This window comes from Callorhinus ursinus, unplaced genomic scaffold (genome assembly GCF_003265705.2).
Source record: "Callorhinus ursinus isolate GAN/ISIS: 27379988/994484 unplaced genomic scaffold, GSC_fseal_2.0 scaffold2, whole genome shotgun sequence".
Classification (NCBI taxonomy): Eukaryota; Metazoa; Chordata; class Mammalia; order Carnivora; family Otariidae; genus Callorhinus; species Callorhinus ursinus.
Window position 1 is genome coordinate 83809422 of NW_027397064.1, and position 20747 is coordinate 83830168.

The 20747-nt window shown below is 37.0% G+C and overlaps 1 protein-coding gene across 1 annotated transcript in view; it reads right to left on the minus strand.

Moving 5' to 3' along the window:
* The window catches only part of ARHGAP15 (Rho GTPase activating protein 15), a 601639-nt gene that overhangs the window by 236624 nt on the left and 344268 nt on the right, over window positions 1–20747 (minus strand). The window contains exon 9 of the mRNA XM_025856481.2: window positions 19299–19421. Coding sequence (XP_025712266.1) covers window positions 19299–19421 — 123 coding nt within the window. The remainder of the gene's footprint in view (window positions 1–19298; window positions 19422–20747) is intronic.

A 20747-nucleotide genomic window follows, 5' to 3' on the forward strand; every position in this document is an offset into this window, starting at 1 on the left:
GGGGGCCAAAGCAGGTAGAACCCTGTAGGTCACAGAAAGGTCATCAGATATTATTTTAAGTATGATTTTATTCTAAGTAATTAGCAACTGTTGAGCATGGGAGTGAAATAATGTGAGTGATGTTTTTAAATGATCCTTCTAATTGCTGTGTGGAGACTGTATTTAAGAGGGTCAAGAAAAGAAGCAGAAAGGCCAGTTAGGGGGTTGGTGACATATTCCAGGGAGAGGTGATGGTGCTTAGATAAGCCTGGTAACAATGGGACAAAATGTGGTTGAATTTGGAGTATATTTTAAGGTGGGTTTGCTGAGGAGAGCAGAAGAGAGACTGGAACAGAGGGTGACTTCAGCTGGCAGTTGGCTGGGTATTTCCTGAGGGGAACATGCCAGAAACGGGTAAGCAAGGATTGGATTGCTCTAAATAAATGTGAGATGTCAACCAAACATCTCGGGAAATGACAAATAGACATTTGAACATGCAAGTTTGGAGTCTTGAGAGTCTGGAGCATGAAGCCGAAGTTTTAAGTTTAGAAAGCCTATAGATAGAACTTGAAGCCACAGGACTGCAATATTTCAGCCCTGGAATACTTGAATAATGCCCAGTAGTCTTAGAAGAAGAATGAAAAAAGGAAGAGAAGTCTAAGAACATAACATAGGATAACCCAACATTGTGAGGCTGGTGAGAGGAGCAGGCTCATTAAGGGAGTGTCCATTGACATATGAGTTTCCAGAAGAAAGAAGATGAAATTGTAAATAAAGAGTAATTGTAAAACCACTGAAAGATTTAATGTCCTGCTTCCTTTCCTTTCTACCTCTTCCCAGGCAACACATTCTCTGGAAGTAAAATTGAGTAACATGGTCTTTAATCTACAAGATGCAGCTCACGGTCCAGCGAGAAAGACAGTACAGTAATCAAACGAGGAAATTATAATTTCGGGATAAAGAGAAGAGAGGACTAACTCAGAATGAGGAAGACAGGGATGGCTTCATGGAGTTGGTAACTCTGAGCTGGAAGCATGAAAATGAATCTGTTTACTAGGTAAAGGAAGCTGGAAAAGAATATTCAAGGTGAAGGAAACAATACACAGTGAACAAGATAAGTGTAATTTCTTCCCTTTTTTTTTTTTTGAGAGAGAGAAAGAGAGAGTGAGCATGCATGAGAGAGTACAAACAGGAGGGAGCAGCAGAGGGAGAGGGAGAAACAGGCTCCCCGCTGAGCGGGGAGCCTGATGCAGGGCTTGATCCCAGTTCCCTGGGATCATGACCTGAGCCAAAGGCAGACACTTAATGACGGAGCCACCCAGGCGTCCCTCTTCCCTTTGTATTTCTATTGCTTTATTTATTTATTTATTTATTTATTTATTTATTTATTTGCATTCTATTACATGCTCTTCTGGTTGCCAAATGAATACATAAAGGAAAGAATGAATGAGTAAGCAAAAACAGTGTATGTAAAAGAATATGATTTCTATCTAAAGTTTGTGCCATGATCAGGTAAGTTGGAGGGAAATATATTTCAGTTTAGTTTGCTTTAGTGCGTTTTGAATGCTTAACATGGCTAACTTTTGTTTAGCAAAGACTGATTATTACATTTTGGGTTGAGGATATTTTCTATTTGGGGTTTGCCTGCCTTCATTTCATTGGAATTACAGTGGAGACTAGCAAAAGAAGAAGGGGATAAAATTCAAAGACCTCAAGTCTTGCCACCTTATCCCATATTTATATATGCTTTATATTCTTAAAATAGGAAACTGTCCATAAAATTCAATTGCTCAATCACATAACTTACTGTAATTATTCTGAAGTTAAAACTTTTATCATTAGGTTGTCTACTTACTTGACTTAGTAGGAACTTTACTCACATTTTCCTCAATTTACCATGGGATTATGTCACGATAAACCCATCATCAGTTGAAAATATAAGACAAAAATGCATTTACTACACCTAACCTACTGAGCATCATAGCTTAGCCCAGCCTACCTTAAACGTGCTCAGAATGCTTACATTAGCCTACAGTTGGGCAAAATCACCTAACACAAAGCCTATGTTATAATAAAGTGTTGACTATCTCATGTAAATTGATCCTATACTATACTGAAAGTGAAAAACGGAAGGGCTGTATGGGTACACAATGGTTGTAAGCGTCTGGGTTGTTCACCCTCATGATGACATGGCTGACTGGGAACTGCGACTGCCCAGTACCACATATCGCTAGCCCAGGGAAAAAAGTCAAAGTTCAAAATTTGAAGCACAGATTCTACTGAAAGCATATCACTTTTGCACCATCATAAAGTTGAAAAATGTTAAGCTGAACCACGTAAGTCAGGGACCGTGTGTGCTGTGAAATCAGTACTTTTATTTGTTTGAGTGACAAGTCGAGGGAGAAAACTGGATCCATAAAATTTACTCAGATAATTGATTGAATTAATTTTAAATGATTTCATTTACCTTGTCAGCCCAACGAATATGGACTGAAGCTGGAAGTAGCTCTCAGTGACTGATACAAGTTGAGAGATTCTTTTAGTTGAGCAATTTTGGCTCACTCTGATTTAAAGTAAAATCTAGAAAGAACACTGTACTTTTCCTAATATCAGCATAGATATGTTAGAATCCCAGGTGGTAAGACTTCAATTTATTTGCATGAATGCATAGTTCAATAAGAAAAGATTCAAATTTAGTTGGAGTAAAACTTAATGATTTCAAATATTACTTGTAATATATTAATATAACGGGTTTGAATATCTATAATGGAGTCTCTTTCATTTGGGTCTTAAGGGTGTTCTCATAGCCACTAATGCTGAGTGCTAGGTACATGCTCAAGTACCTAAGAGGAAAGCACTTTAGGTTAAAAGCACTTTCTCTCCTCAGCCTCGGGTTAAAAGCTATTTCAGGATTCTGTTAAAGGCATTCTTTGGTCCTTAGCTTCAGCTGAAAAGCAGCTTTGATGAAAAGAGCTTTGAGGCAGGTAAAGGATTTTATAATAAACCATATTAAGAGCTGGGGAATCATGTGGTTCTGTGGAAGTGTTGGCTAGCTCCGTGGAGGTGTGGTATAAGCTCTGCGCAGGTCTGCCTCTTCCCCATGGGCAGCTCTGAACAATGTGGTCCTCTGGTTATTCTATGCAAAGAAATTGAAAAAAAAATTTCCAGGAACGTAACTGGAGAGAGGAGGTTATGAGCCTAAATTAGTAGGCCATGATGCACATGTTTCTGAAACATTTTGTCTCTTTTGGGCTTCCCGTCAAATATAGTGTGTTTCTCTTTTTCAGCGCTTACTTTATTTTTTTTTCCAGCCCTCCCTTTAGAAAGTGACTATGCAATAACACTTCTAAAACACCTTATCCTGTCCTGAAGCTGCCCACGGAACTGAATAAATAGATATCTCATTGTGAGATACACTTTGTATACCGCACATTCTCTGGGTTTATTGCACACTCTTTATTTATATTAGTTTTCTGGCTAACCAGACCTCCCACTGGGGGGAAGGAGTGCACGTAAGGGTGGAATGGAATAGCTCAGTTGGGTTTGCCTGCTGAATTAGTGCAATGATGTTCACCATCCGGATGTCTAAATTGAAGTGTTGGTATTAGTGGGTGAAAAGACAGTGACTTTAGAGGAATTTTGAGCTTGCGGGGGTCAATGGGAATTCTAAGAGATGGCAAAATTGTGCATGTATCCCTGCTAAGTTCCAGGGAGTAGATCTGACTTCTTTTGAGGAAAAGGCTTCACACGGAATAGGAAGAAGCCATTTTCTCACTTTGTGAGATTTAGCCTAAGAGCTGTTGCTTCAAGTCCTAACACACGGTGAAACATGAAAGTGGCTGAGAAGAGCAGTCTCCCCATTTGCTCTGGAGACAGAGAGAATCTCAAAATGCTGTGGGAACCAGAGGTTTAGAGAACATTTGGCATGTGGAGGGTTTTGTAGATTTGGAAGCTCTTGGACAGTACCGAGGAGGTGAGGAAGCCATCTCTCAGAAGATACTGACTACATGGCTGTGCTGAGATGACTGCCTTGGGCATTTTTTAGGTAATGGGGTATCAAATGCAATACATTTCAGGTGCTCCCAGAAATAGCCAGGGAGACTTTAGAGAAGGATAAAGCCCGAGTTGCTATGGCTATACAAGTGGAAGTCATAACTTATGATGTTGGTGCCTTAATATCTGTTGTACCTCGTTCATATCCACAGGCTGCTGGGGCATGGCCCACTGTGGTTATATAGGAATTAAGTAAAATTAGGTAAAAAGCATTAATATGTCTTTTCATTGGTTTTCTAAAGTGGGGACAAGTTTGCAGGGTATGGAAGAGCTTTTTTTTTTTTTTTGATGTAGAATATTTCTAAGCAGTGCTAAAGTGTCTAACTTGGAAGGAAGGAATCGCATCTTATATATCTTCCTGGGCCCAGTATCCAGCCCATTGTTTTCCACATGGGAGTTCCCCAATAAATGTTGGCCAAATAAATAAAAATGGATAATGGGCACTAAGTGAATAATAAAATTGCCTATAAAATCAAGTCCAAACTCCTGGCACTGCTCAAAACACCTGCCACAGACACTTCTCATCCAACCCTCTCCTTTGCAGACAAACCATCATTCTCATGCTTTCCTACGATTATGCACTTTGAATGTCTCAACCAGCTCTCCACATGTCCAAATGCTCACAGTCAAGACTCAGTTTAAAGACCACAGAATAAAGGAAACATGAATCTTTCTCACACTTTTCCCACTTGTAATTTCCCCAAATCCATGACCTCAATGTCCCTAAAGCATTTGACATTTGATATATTATGTCATATTTGTTGTACCTTTATCTCCCTTACTCATGTCGTGGGAAACTGTTTTATGCATCTTTGTATCCTCTCAGAACATGGTGATTTAAAGAATATATATGAGTAGGTGATAGAAATAACAATCAAAGCATAAAGAAATGTAAGCATTGTTGTCTTTCATCCTTATTACTTGGGAGTGCACGCCAAGCTACAAGCACAATGTGAGGCACAGAGAATGCTCAACATGTTGCTTTATTAATGCAATGCCACAAAAATCTCACCCTAATTTATCTGTTTTGCAATTTTCAGAATACCTACTCTGCATTCAGGAGAAATGCTTGCAGTATGCCATGCCATAGAAAGAGTAGAATTAGGAGTAGAATATGAGAATTAATAGTTATTATTTGCTATGATAATTGTTCTTTGTGTAGTATCAACAATTCTAAGAGGTATTATCTGGAAAGTGTTAGGACAGAAAATTTCATTACCTTGTCCAAACTCTCAAAGCAAGTAAGTAACAGAGCCAAGACTAGACTTCAGATCTACTTCAAAATTCAGTGATCTTTATGGCTTAATGACTGCAATACATTGTTTTCCTGAGTAAAATAGAATGCATATAGCTCTTTCAAATAGCAAGGGAGAGCTTGTCACCACCACCTTATCACTTCACACCGTATGTATCTAGATCCAATGGAGAATATGGTCTTTCATATATTTCACTATTGCAAGCATTCTTTATATATTTAAACATCTATAAAACTAAGTACAGTTTTGTGTTCAAGTATCTCTTTTTTCCAAGAATGAGCTGCATTTCTTGTTAGATATTCTTGGAGTCTAGGATTCTAGGCTGGTGATAATGGGGGCAACAGCGTGGGAACCTTTTCTAGCAGAGGTTGCTTAGACCACTTCTAACCGCCAGATGGTGTGCCAAATCGATTAGCACAGACTCCTTCTAGCAGATCTCAGATGAGTGTCTATGATCCAGCTCGGTATGTGAAACTGAAGCTCAACACACATGTCCATGCCAGCCTCTCGGACTCTTGACTGAGAGAACTGCATCTGGGAGACAGAAGTTTCCTCTGGGCTTTTGGTAATGTTCGTACTACACTAACTAATTGTAGGAACAGATGGTTTTGGGTTATCACAGGAAAGTGCTTTCCACTAAAACTTTACTCATAAGTATTTAATACCATCTCCGAAACTCCTCAAATACAATGAGTCTTCCATATCCCCAACTTTATTTGGATGGGCTATTTATTCTTCACCTTCTGGGACTGGACCAAGATCCCTGTTTTCCCCACTATCCATCTCCTACCCATCAGTCCCTTCTGAGGCCACAGCTCCCTGGCCAGAACTTTTGCTTCCCTTTCTGTCCTAGAGTAGGAGACAGCCATGTCTACTACCAGTGTGGTGCCTGGTATGCGGCACTGTGTCGTCACACTTGGAATACTTCTGCTTCTATATTGCACAACCACCATTGGAATGCTTTCTCCACATTACTGTGGCATCTTGAGTTGAATGAACATAACTTCACAGATGTGACTGTCTCTCCTTGTGTGTGATCAGCATTGTATTTCTAACCAATATTACTTTTCTTCAAGATTATTCATTCATACTCTACATATGTGATCTTTCTGGTTAAAGGGCATGCACACGAGTGTGTTCATGAATAAAGGCAACGTATGCTAGAGAATTTGAGATATCTGACATCATTGGGAATTCTGTTTTTGATGGAGAGAGGGCCTAACCTTGTTATTTTTTTTTCTCCCTAAAATGTTTGACTTCTTCAACTGGTAATTACATAAACATATTTATAGCCAAAACAGGCTCTTACTTCCTCTTTTGACATATTAATTGTTTCTAAAAACACTAAGTGAGGTCCTGTCAAATTCTTTACACAATATTGTATGTTCTCCTATGCTAATTAATTTTTTTAATGGAAAAATTGTCACATGCTCAAGGTCCCAGTGCATTTGAAATGTGGAATGATGAAAGATGTAAACACAGTATTCTACTGTTCAGGAAATGAATGTATGAGGTGGGGCAAATGAGGATGCAGTCTGGAGGAGTGATGGCTTTTCTGAAGTTTAGATTACCTGGAATCTCAAGATATTAAGAGAACCTCAAGATATTATTTTCAGCCCATCTGCTTTCTTACTTCTCAGCCTCTAGTTGCACGATAGATTCCTTCATTGTGAGGTTAACGGAGGCCAGTCCTCTCCCCTTCCATCCTTTCTTTTCCTCCTATGAGTTTGAGTTCCAAGTTCAAAGGGACAAGTTAGGAGTGATATATTCAAGTTAATGACCTTCACATGTGTTTAACTTGGATGACATCTCCTTGAAAATCTCCCTCCCGTCTAATATGGGTAGATAAGAAAATCATGAAAACATTGGAGCTCAACAACTGTTGAAAGAGAATGAAAATTTCTCTCTTGTGCTCTTACATTTCTGAGGGAATTGGATCTTATGAGAATGTCAATCCTTGTAGCAGCCTCTTAGCTGGCTATCCACGTAAGTTATCCATCACAACACAAAGCATGATTCAGTGGCCATATGCATCTCAGAAAGGCATCAAATTGGGTAATTTTAAGATTAGTCCAGCTACACAGGTTAGAATCTGGGGCAAAATTGGAGCAATAAATATATAACGCACTTTCTTATAAATATTGACCAAATACATATGACTTATTTAGTTTTACAATCAGAACATCCTTTATATTTTGATTGTCTTACATGTCTGAACATACGCATTGTCGGTGTTATTGTCAAATAAATCTCTAATTCCACAGATTGTCATTAGCACTAGGTATTTGTTACATGTCTGGCATACGCTAGCTGGGCAGAAGGTTTCAGTTTTTTTCCTTTAAAAATAAGTATGTGATAATGTGGCTTTATATTTCTTCAACAAACCCCAGCTTAATCTTGTTATTATAGATTGATGTTTTCTATCAGTTAGCTACATGAAATGCTTCTAATATTTATGATGGAATATCAAAGGTAAAATGCTAGAGATAACTGAAAATAAGATGGAGTTAGGTCCTAGTATTAAGTAGTAAGGGCACTGAACTCTTGGAAAAAATATAAGTTGGAGAAGGCATATATAAACAAATATTTCTTTCTTATAAACTTCTTTAAGTTTCTCTGAATTCTTTTCTTTACTGGGCTTTTCCCCTAAGCTACTATTAAATTGTGAAAGTGCATTTTCATAAAACCTCTTTATATAAGTGTTGCTGATTTGAGGAGAGGAGAAAAGTTTCCTCATTTCTCTTTTGTGTTCTTTTTTTCTGGTGTGAGAAGAAAGTGTTCGGATCATCTTTTTAAATAATGAAAACAATAATAACTGTTCCCAGGAGAATAAGAAAGCAAAGAAGAGGCTTTGTTTGACTTATCTGTGATAAGGCACTTTGGAGCTCTGGTTTGCGTGAGTTGAAGAGAGAGATGTACACAACACTCCAACCCTTCTATTATGACAGTTTATGCTTCCTATACAGCTTATTTAACTCAGATGCCTGGGAAATAGACACAATTACCACCTTATGGAATGCTACTTAACTTTAAATGTTCCCTCCAGAATAGAAACCCACGTCATCAAAATTTGTCTGTTTCTCAGGAATTATTTCTTCGGAAGGCTTCTGCATATGCCTGTGCAATTTTAAAATTTAACCCAAGGTTTCTTAGAAATAACTATGATATAAAAAGAAAGAAAAGATTCCCACACTAAGGGAGTTTGTTCACAAGAGCTCCTATGAAAGAGCTGTGTCCTATGCCCATGTACACTATAATCATTCACTCTTTCAGCTGTTATCAATTTAAAACCAATGAAACTCCCACACTGAGTCCATTTGAGCAGTCAATTTTAATATCTCGAGGCATCTGTAGTTATTCTGAATTGGCTGCAAAAGCAGAACTAACAAGTTAAGCTCTAACCATAAGTCGACATCAGGCTGGTAAACCATACATCAAACACAGACAGTTAGTCAATACTCCAGTATGAAAAACCAACCAGCATTTTAAAGAAGAGCAACATATTCATAATATGTTTGGCAGTCTGGTTTGCATTGCTTCCTTGATGGCTGTGCATTTAACTTTCCAGTCAACGGGGAACTCCGCTCACTGGCAAAGCAACATGTTTGAAGGCAAACCGGTCAGTCTTCTGATTTGTGGGTAATATTTCTAAATGAGAATAAAAGGGATGGAAGAATGTGCCTTTTGTGAATAAGAATCTAGAGCGTGTCTTAATAGTTGCTTTTTATAAGAAAACTGTTTCAACCATATGTTCTGGATCTTTGCACACAGTCCCTACTTCAAATATTATGTCATTGTCAGGCCATGTGTCTCAATTTTGTGTTTGGAAAATATGGTTGCTTGAAATACCTCTTTCTCTCCCAGGAGTGACTCCATGACAGGGCTGTTGCCTCCCATAGAGAGAAGAAGACAATGAAGAAGGAGGAGTATTCAAACAAGATCAAGGCAGTCATCACTTCAATCAAATCATTTCCAAATTTCTGGGGCTGGGGGCCTTGGGCGAGGGGGAGTGAAGGGTGTTTACGACATATAGCTGCCTATTCCCAGAACTCTTTTATGTACTTTTATTTCATCTTCAAAAAGAAAAGACATATTAAAGGGGAATATCTAAGGAAGAACAATGCTACATAAAGTTTATGTTTTCAGATCTGTTGCCCCAGAAAATGCTTTGATAAAACATACTTACGGCAATACAGTCAATTTCAAAGAAAAGTTGGTAGACATACCTCTCCATAGTGCAATTTGACTAACACTGACAGACCACCAATTATGATTATCCAAATTCTGATATGGTCTCTTGTCTCCTTCCCACAAAAAAAATAGAAAATGCTGAGATAGCACTTTTGTAACACCGAGTTATTTTTCTGATGACTAAATTTTACAGAGAGGATGGTTATACTTTAATGTTGCTAATCATGTAGGGTAACAAGTCAAAAGGGAGAGTTTCATATGGAACAAAATTTACCACCACCACCCCCCAATAACGTGATGCAGTTCTTGTTTTCTTCTTTCTCTTGGGAATTTGTGGAATATTGTTGATTTATAAGAGACATGAATTTGAGGGGAAAGATTTGCAGGCCAAACTGTCAGTGATACTAAAGGAAATAAAAGAGCACTATCTTAATCTTAGGATATGTCAAAATGAATTGTTAATATTAATATTTCCTGTGCTTGTAACAGTTCACACATCTGCTGAATGTGGACCCCGATGAGGAGATACTGGTTGTGAGAGCTCTGAGAGATTCTATCCTTAGAGATACATTCAATGTGCACATAATGTGGGCTCAAATCCCAATTGTACCATGAATAAGAAAGAACTGGGCCCTCCTTTCTCAAGCACCATGGAAAATTCAATTCATCTCACTGCCTATGAAGCATTTATTCATACATTTGTTCAAATTATCAATCTTTAGGTCACGATGAAATTCTGTTTTCCTCTCCCTCAATTATCTACCTCACCACAAAATGAAATCACCAGCTAGTACTTTGTGTGAGCAGGAGAATTATAAAAACTATGAAGGAGAAAGTGAATAGCCAGCACTGGCTTTGGATACAGTTTGTAGGGCCTATGGAGGCCCTGCAAAGCTAATCGGAACTAAGCAGAAGAATCTTCCACTGCTTGTGAAGCTGGGTTTAGGAGTCATGGGGGAACTCTGTAGTATGAGAACACCTGCTGGAGAACAGTGGGGTATCAATAATAAATGCTAACCTTTAAAAAGGGGGACGCTTGTGAACACTGATGCCCTGCATCTTTTTCTTCTCTTCAGGTGGTTTCATGGAGGGGAGATTTAGAGTGTGATTAGAGGACTGAAATGGTCACAGACCCCCTCTCCAGAGGGAAGCAGCCTCCTGACACAAGAAGGGAATAGCACATTAGCTTGATTTTTGGTCATCTGCAAAGAGTTGAGGATATGCTTCCAAGAACATATAAACTTTGGCTGGTGCAGTGTCAGGGATGGAAGGGGAGATTTTGTATCTTTTCTACAATCTGTACACACACACACATACACACACACATACACACGAGTTAAAGCACAGAGTATGCCCAAAACATGGTGTAGATCCCCTTTCTAATGAAAGAAAACCCATATGTATTTGTTACTGTTTCCTTGTTGGTCTTCACGCTCTATTTCTTCTTATTTTATGGAAATGTGTCAGTCCTCAAAACGGAAGGCTTAAAGCCAGTATTTCGAACTGGCACCAGGATTAGATTAACCTCATAGGGTAGGCCAAAACTCTGGGCATTCTTTTAAGGGTAGATAGTCCATGGAATAAATAAAAACAGCATCTACAGCCATAGGAAGAATTAATATGGGTTTTAGAGACCATTGGCTAAAAACAAAATGCTAAAATGGGTGGTTTTGAATCAATTGGGTCATATTCATCTTATATTCCCGGCACTTAGCATGGCTATTATTAGGCAACCAGTCAGTTTTAGGGCTGAAGCCTGATACTATTTGGTGTTTTCTCTTACTTAAAAAAAAAAATGGGAAAGATTTTGAGGGTTTGACTCAAAGGGAAAGAAATATAATTTAAAGAAAGGTAAAAAGAGAATTTTATTATTATTAGCATTATTATAATATACAAATGCACAAAATATGGTGGATTACATTGGGAAATTATTGATAAAAACATTTTGTGGATATTAAAAATCAGTTATATATAAGTCATCATCTCCAACATTATATTCTAACTAATGCCTTTGTAAAATATCTTTCTCCATAAAAAAGGAAGTTCTTGAGCCACAGACAAACCAACTTATTATTCTGGCTCATTCTTTTTCCCCTTACCTAATTCGCTCCCATTTCTGGACCTCATTTTTCTCTTGTTGCCCCAGAGTTATTCTGCTTTTAATATCTCCTACGACCTGGATCATTTCCTCCCTGAATAACGGGCTTTTAAAAGACATGGGCTTAACCTGCTACCCAGGTGCACTTTTTTCTCAACATTTGCCATCTCTCACGGTGACCTATATTTTATTATTGAACAAAAGCTAGCTATGTGGTACTCTATTACCAACACATTTGCTCCCAAGAGCCTCTAAATAACAGAAACTGCCTGAGAACTGTAAATGCAAAGGAACCAGGAAGCTTGTAGGCCAAGATAAAGAAGCTTAAGGTTGGCTATTAATTTTGGTTAATATTAAATCATGACATAGCTCACACGTAAGGGTCACAGTTCAATTATGAACCATAAAGAAGTTTAAAGAAAAGAAGATTTACAAGATATTTTTAAGCACATTAGTGCATATTGTGGAAGTTGTGGGAGTATTTCAGGCCCAAGCAATGATAGACCCATGCCCCAGTATATAAATTCAAATACAATTATTCTCAGACTAACACTGATAAAGTGGCAAAATTGGAGTGTATCTAGACCCAAAGGTATATTGTAGGGTTGCTCATAAATGTTTTGCTTAAATTGACGATGTGGCAGGTAGCTTACTCTGTCATATATTAGTTCTAACAAATCATTTTAAAAATACTTTCCTCTTAACGCAATGATTTTGCTATTCATAAAGATGACTGTTGAAAGTTTAGGGCTGATAACTTGTATCTGCAATTTGAATGGCAAATCTCTCTTTACTTCTTGATATAATTGACATATTTTATAAAAGTACTATAATTTCAAAGACATTATTTTCTCATGTGATGGAAACCTTAAACAATTAGTTGTGTCTGTGCGGGTAATTACTTAAATGTTCCAGCAATTAGATGACACTGTGTAAGTGGGTGTAGCTAGAAAAGAAAATTAGCTCATGCCCATTTATGTATAAAGAGTACCATGATGAAAATTACCAAAAAGATAAATATGAGCCAACCATAAATTATCTATGCACTTGCCTTGAAGTAAGCAAGTTACTACTGCCTTTCCTTGACACTTGCCAGGATTGCTTTCCCAAATTTTAAAGGAATACTTGAGAAAATGGTGTCCCAGGGCCATCTCGATCATAATTTGCTCCATAAACCTAAGAAAGGAAAGAAGAGGGAAAAAAGGGAAGCAACAGAAGATGAAAAGAAAGAAAGAAAGATGGAAGGAAGAAAATTGCTAAATAATTAAGATAAGCTGGGCACTGTATAAAATTCTTCCAAATTTCATCTCATTTAAATTTTACAATGTGAATTTCATAGATGAAAAAGTCAGTGACCAAATATTAAGTTATATAGCTGGTAAAAGGCAGAATCCAGCTTTAAACCTAGCTTAGTCAAATTCTAAAGCTGCTGTACTTTCAAATAAACTCAATTGTCTGAATTGTAAAATGGAGTGAAAATGTTTCTATCATCACAAACATCTGCAAAGATTGATTAAGTTTATCGAGAGTATATAAGGCATTCTGTATCCTTTGGAAATATTTGGTGTTTGAGGCAGGTGTGGGAGTCCTTACACGTCACCCTATGGCAAACCATATTACTAACAAGCTCTACCCATGTACACAGAGCTTTAGCTAGTCTTTGTGGAGCCTTATTTTGTAATAAGAATGAACCACCATTGCCCACCAGACATTTGGGCTAAGTCACTAATGTGATAGAAGTAGAATGAGACAAGTGTACCTAGATAAAATTGCTGATTTAAAGAGCAGGAGAGAACATCTTAAAATCAAAAATAAAAAGAAAGTTCAAACAACAATAACAAATTTTTATTTATATCCGTGAATAAGTTAGAAAAAGACATAATTTATTTTCTATTTTTTTCCAATTATTCAATTAATTAATATTTATTGAGTGCTAACTGCCAAGTGCCATCCTCACTATTAGGTTTGGGAGTAACATGGTCAACAAAGTTTCTACCCTTAGGGCATTTGAGAAAGTGGGATATGCAAAAACAGAAATTGAGAATAAGAAAGACTAGTAAATTGAAAATATAATTGCTAAAGTTAAAATAAATTAATAAAGACAAGGGGAGTTCAATTGAGAATTCCTCCAGAGTATGAGAAAAATAAATCCTGATGCTCTAATATTCCTATCGTAAAGATCCCAAAAGAAGAACCAGAGAAAACTGATGGGAGGAACTTATCAACATAGTGATAAAGAGAAAAAAATCATAATTCTTTGAGTTGAGTGCTAAGCAGAATAAATGTTTTTAAATTCTGCCAACTATATAGATTATCTTGATTACAGACTCTCAAAATAAAGACAAAAAATCCCAATGATTCTGAAAGAAAAATATTAAAAATAACGAGTAAGAATGAAAACTGCAACTCTGTGTTTTAGAAGCAATGGAATTTTATGACCAACTACACTATTGATCAAGTATGTGGACATACTGAAGATATTTTTAGACAATCAAGTTCTCATGCTTTCTAAATGAGTTATCAGAGGCTGTTACATAGCAATGGAAGGAATTAAAGCAAGAAAAAGAAAGCATGGATTCAGAAGACAATGAATACAATTGAGAAGTTCAGTAAAAGAGAATCAGAGGGTGATAAAGGTGAAACCTGAAATGCAACCAATCCAAAGTGGAGTAAGGTGATCGAAGGAGTTTAGAAGATATTCTGGGGGTGGTGGGGAAACAAGGAGTCACGGACTAGTATCTGTATGAGAAATTCACAATCAAAAAATGTATCAAACTAAAAAAATAGCATGATTTAAGGAAGTGATGAAGCATAAACTTTAAAAAATAAGACTATTATAAAGAGAGAGAGAAAGAGAGACAAACCAAGAAATAGATTCTTACCTATAGAGAACAAACTGATGGTTACCAGAGGGGTGGGCAGGGAGGGATGGGTGAAATAGGTGATGGGGATGAAGGCGGGCACTTGTGATGAGGGCATGGCGATGTATGGAAGGGCTGAATTTCTATATTGTACACCTGAAACTAATATAAAACTGCATGGTAACTAACTGAAATTAAAACAAAAACTTAAAAAAATAAGAACATTGTAATTTGTGTGGCCCATTAAGTCATAACATTGAACCCATGGAAATGTTAATCCAAATCTGGCACATGACTTGGTCAGCAATTCCATAATATTTACATGATCAATACAAAGTAAGTGCAGCTGCCTGATTTTCTTCACATTTAGGTCCAAAATGTGGGGAGGAAATGGAGGACCTGATTGTGATGGTGAAACAGCATAAATGTACCAAAGCAACCTTCAAATATAAAAGAAAAGAGTCTTTTTCATCGTGATCAAGGGGGATTCCTCTTTACAGATCACAGAGGTCATATTATAAGAACAGAGAACGAAGTCTAGTACTTGGAGCTGCAGTAAGCAATCTTATATAATTGTATTTGTACGATTGCTGGTTTTGGTTTTTAACTTTTAGAATCAATCTATAAATGAGTCATAATTATAGAAATCTATGAAATAATGAGTTTTTTTATGATGGAGAAGTCGGAATTACAATAGCAAAGGCAGGGGACATGAGAGGGGAAAGGACACTAAACTTCTTGTCTTTCTTGTCTCGTCAATGGAGACACTAAGTCGCAGTTTTCCATGGTTACTAGAACAGTAAAGAGAGATTTAAGTATATTGGATGTTCCAGAGAAAGCCGTTGAAAAGAGCAAGACCTGCTCTATTTGAATGTGAGTATTTGGGGAGGAATAGGGCCAGGTAAGTGAGGTCTGGTTTAATTGAGTCAAATTCACGTCTGTTGTAAAAGAAATCTGAGATAACACCTAAGCTTGATAAGTCAAGACGTGATGACTTTAAAGATAAGGAAGATATTGACAAAAACTAACTGACCTCTACCCCAAATAATAGCAACATAAGTTATGGAGTCAACCACCAGAACTACTATTCTACAAATAGAAATGGTGCCAAGTGGTGCCCCATAAGGAGCAAAACTGGGATGAGGCAGGAAAGCCTTGCTTTTCATCCTAAATCCTGGAAGCATAATATTGAGTCTTTAAACAGGTTGTTTCCTTTATAATATAGTGATTACAAAATAAAATAGTACAGCATTACTTTCAATTTCTACTAATACCATCCATGATGATTTTATCCACATGAAGATGAAAGAAACTACTTTCTAAACACAATCCTCTCTAATTCTATCATTTTTATATAAGGAAATACTTGTAGCTCCTAAAAAAAAAATAATTGTTATCCTTTCTAGAAATTGCATTGCTGAGTGTTTTCTATTCTTGGATGTCAATGCTGTTATTTGAAGGATTATATAAGGTAGTTTGGCTGACACTTTATAAAGAGCTGTTACTTCAGTTCCAAAACCAAGCAGAAAATATGTACAAACACACCTACCACCCTAAAATATACCCTCTTGCCTATCATTTACATATTCAACAGATTCGAGTTTTATTTCTGATGAGACGCTCAATGCAATAAACTCACATTTAAAAGGCACTTGCCACTCCCTTGGCAAATGTGAAAGCACCTGGAGAAATTGCAGCCTTTTCGGAAGCCACCAACGCCATGGTGCAATGAACCCTACACCCACCTGAGCTATTAAGATTTCTTTCCATTGAGTGATCATCCATAACTATCGGCTGGGCCTTTTTTGACATTATAATGTACCCTTCTCATTAGTCATATTAAAGAAAGTAGAAGATGCAGCTCCATCAAGGGACTGTTTCCAGATCTAGCTTCCAGCCAATGAAATCACATATTGGCCAGGTCTCCATGAGTCCAAAAAATAGATATTGAAGGAAGGGTTTGTTTTGTCCAGACAGTGTGGTATTGGGACAATTTTCTTTCTGCATAAAGTACTTTGTGGATATTGTTCTGCTGGGCATTATAAAGTCAAGAAGGCACAGCTCTTCCTGCTCCTAAGGCTGGCTGAATTCAAAGCTCAGACCTCTCAACCTGTTGGCAACATTACATAAAGGAGTAAGAAACTCTTTGAAAGGGGGCTATGGCCCTGCAGAGTCCCTCCCAGGTGTCAGGAAGCACACTTTTTTTTTTAATTAATTTATTTTTTTGATGTAGTGTTCCATGATTCATTGTTTGCGTCTAACACCCAGTGCTCCATTCAATACATGCCCTCTTTAATACCCATCACCAGGCTAACCCATTCCCCCACCCCCTTCCCTTCTAGAACCCTCAGTTTGTTTCCTGGAGTCCATTGTCTCTCATGGTTCGTCTCCCCCTCCGATTTCCCCCCCTTCATTTTTCCCTTCCTACTATTTTCTTTTTTTTAAAAAAAACATATAATGTATTATTTGTTTCAGAGGTACAGGAAGCACACTTTTAAGACACCGTCACCCCAGCTTTCCGAAACCTTGTTGTGAAGGACTTTATTCCGGATCTAGCAGATAAGACAGCTGAAAGAATTTGGTATATATTCTTGTGGACAGGTATCCTGAGGACAATTTTAAAGACTGTTCTCTCTCTTTCTGAGTAATTCTTCTTGAAAGAGTTAAGTCATTTTACTTGGAGAAACCATTTAACCATTAATCATTCACTGATTTTACATAATTTTCATAACTGATCAAAAACACCGATTTCATTGCTTTTTTTCAAGTCTTTGACTTAGGTATGCTGAGAAAATAGACTTAAAGTTCTAAATTTGACTGGGCTTGTATTTTTAAAAATTGTTTTAATGCTTTTTACTCAGTGAAGAGAAAAAAAAAATCAGTAAACGCTTTTTAAAAATTCACAGTTAAAACTGAAAGGAGCCCAAGAAGTGATTATATTTGCATAACTTGATCTGTATTTGGAAGAAAATTCCACTGAAGACAACAATGGAAGCTTATCAAATCAGAATTTCACATAGATTTTCCATAGCCCTACTAATGAATACTGACTCATTGGTCAGCTATGGTGGAAATTTAATGGAGCTCTAAGATAGGAAATGTACACATCGGAGTGTGTTCAGTGGTTCCATGACGTCAGTGTGAAAACTGCATGAGGCATCCAGGCCCTCCACTGCTTTCTGAGACCACTGCTGGAGCACTGTAGTTGCGAATTCTTTAGCAAATTTTGATTGGGGCCAGACCCTGCCACTGAATTAAAACCCTTTTCATTTTGCCATAGTCATGAAAAATTTGGACTTTATGTCAAATTGGGATTTTTTGGGCTACTAATTTGGTTTTCTATTTTTTCCAAAGTGGCAAATAACCTGCAACAGAATCTTCTCAAAGAAAATGATAACCGATGGGGTGCATTCTCAGACAGAACTGAAGGTACTGGTATCTTATATATGAAGTTGAATCTCTAGAGGATCCAGTACTGTCAGTGGTCCTGGAAAGGACATCTTCAGTGTAAAAGTCCGAGGAAAGCCTGATTCAAAGCAAGTGCTAGTTCGACCCCCAAATGTTTACATTCTAAGAATTTTCCACCATTAGTGATATGTATGTTCATGCTTCATAAAATTTCACCTTCCACAATTGGTTCAAAATGCCAGATGATTCTTGTGATAAGTTCTCCTGCTTGAAAATGGACTGAAATGGGTAGGTCAGACAGTTATTATAGCCCATCTAAATAACTCTTTTGCTAAGTATTGCTGAAAATATTAAGATCCGTTTTGCCCTGTTCCTGAGAAATGACTGGGTATTAAATAAACTTTTGACTCCCATAAGGATCAGTCTTTTAGTTTTGTTCTCAGAATTTATCTTAGAAGGGTATCTTAGCCCTTTTTCAAATTTCTTCTTATATTTAATTTTCAAGATATATCCATCCGTTAGAAAATTAAAAAAAAAAAAAGGAAAACAATGGACTTGATGCAAATGGTTTCTTGTTAGGAAAATAATGCATTTTACCTGTGTAATTTATAAGTGATTTCCAGTTATAGAAATCTACTTTATCATGGGTTCTATGTATCCATTCATTCTTTCTCATCCCCTTGGCGCCGTAAGAGAAATAACGGTAGTGAATAATAATAGCATTAAGAGCAGAGAACATTTATTGAATACTTATGTTCCAGAAACTCTATTAAATGCTTTACATGGATTATCTCATGTTTCTCTCAATGGCCCTCTCAGTAGTGGGTGTAAGTATCCCCATTTAACAGATGAGATATCTGATCTTCAGAGAGGTCATAACTTGTTCAATGTCAACATGAGTGAGTGGTAGAACCAAGGTCTGAATTCTGATTAGTCTTAGTGCCAGAGTCTATATTTTTCTACTGTGGTGGCTAGGGTAGTCTAGAATATTTTGTTCTTTACTTTAGATACATTTACAAAAGTACCTACTTATTTCAATTTAGATTGAGCTTTTAGTTCCCCAGCTCCCAAATCCATAAATTTTCATGACACTAGTTTGTGCACACGCTAGGTGTGCACCTGTATTGTCCAGGCACATGGTGACATGGGTTCATTCTAATAGGCCACTAGGATACCTTCCTCTGCTCCCTGGGGCAGAGCCCAGCTCCACTGAGGGCAAAACTAGGTATTGTTTTCAATGATACTGTGCTGCAACCTTTATTTTCTCAGGATTAGTTTTCTGGACAACAGTTTTGTTTTGTTTTGTTTTTTTCCTTTGTTGTAGAGCAGAACATTCAACAAGCAACCTAAAAAGAATAAAATATCCTAATATTTCTATAGAGGTGAATAGCTATGGACAAAGAGGCATATTCATTTATCACTGTTACAGTAAAAGTATAAAACATCCTATACCTTTAATAAGTCCCTTTTCTTGCAGAGTTTTCAGGGAAGGTCTTCGGGTGATAAACTTCTTTAATCTGCTTTTAACTCGGTTTTTGTCACTTGTATCGGAAGCACTATGATGCAGTCTGAACACTGGAGATTAAAAAAAAGATTTTGGTAAGTTTCTCCTTTATGATTATTACTTTATTCAAATACGAATAGAAAGCAGTAGTTATGGAAATACCAGAATTAATAGCTCAAGCCTGTCTGTTTAGACAGAGTATGAGTAAAAATTTTCCTGTATGAAAATATTACCTCTGTTGCCACATGAATGTGCAATGAGAATGTGGTTAGTTTTATATACTCACAATTTATTTTCACTTTCATTTGCTCAGATTTAACCTGATAACCTTTATCTGCATATTACACCTATCTGTATCCATACACAGAATTAAGGTCAAAGAAAAATTCATCTAAATTAAAGGAAAAAACTCTTAGAATTGTTCATTTCAACTAATTATGATTCTATACTGCCTGTAGGTAATTCAGGCGTTTTCAAACATCCTGCTGGCCCAAATAATTTTGCCAATCTTCTTTTTTATGTTAACTCAAAGTGATTTCTTTTTCTGAAGCAGATACTTCTTATGTTCTTATTGATGTGAAATTACCACCAGTTCTAGGTAAAATTCTGAAACAAATTTGCCTCAGACTTTTTCCATATCTTCACTGGTCCCCTATCCTCAGCTTCCTATCCTAAGCTCTATCTTCAAACTTAGGTGTGTGTCAAATTCATTCCTGAACAAATATTAGCTGAATGTTTACTGATCATCAGGCTCCACGCTAAAGGCTGTGAATTCCATGATGAACATAACACTTAAGGTCTGGACCTTCATTAAGTATTGAGTCTAAATACATTCAAGGTATCTTATTATTAGTGACTGGTAAGAATTCATTGTCTCTATAAGATAAATAGATCTCGACAGGGCCCTCCCTTTTCTTAACCCAGTTGTTGACATAATGGGAGGATTGGGGGCACTTTCTTAAGTATGTAGAGACTCTTTTCCTCTCAAATCATATTTTAGAATAAACCAATCATTCAACTGGGTTAACAATAATGTATGTAAAATATATTGAGACCTTACTACATTCTTGATACTTTCCTAAGCATCTAACGTGAATTAACTTAATTCTACTGCAATGTAAGCTCCCTGTGGGCAGGGATTTTTGTAAACTTGTATGAACGTTGTTCACTAACGTCTCCCCAATACCTCAAACATTGTTTAGCATGCAGTGTAAAAGTTCACTCAATATTTGTTGGATCAACTCTCACAATGATCTTTTGAGGTATGTAAAATAGTTCTACCCATTTTAGAGATGAAGAAGCTGAGACAAAGAGGTTAAGTAACTTGTCCAAAGTCAAGGTTGGATATGGGAACAGTCTCATAAGAATTTTATCTGGTATTCTTATTTATTGGAGTA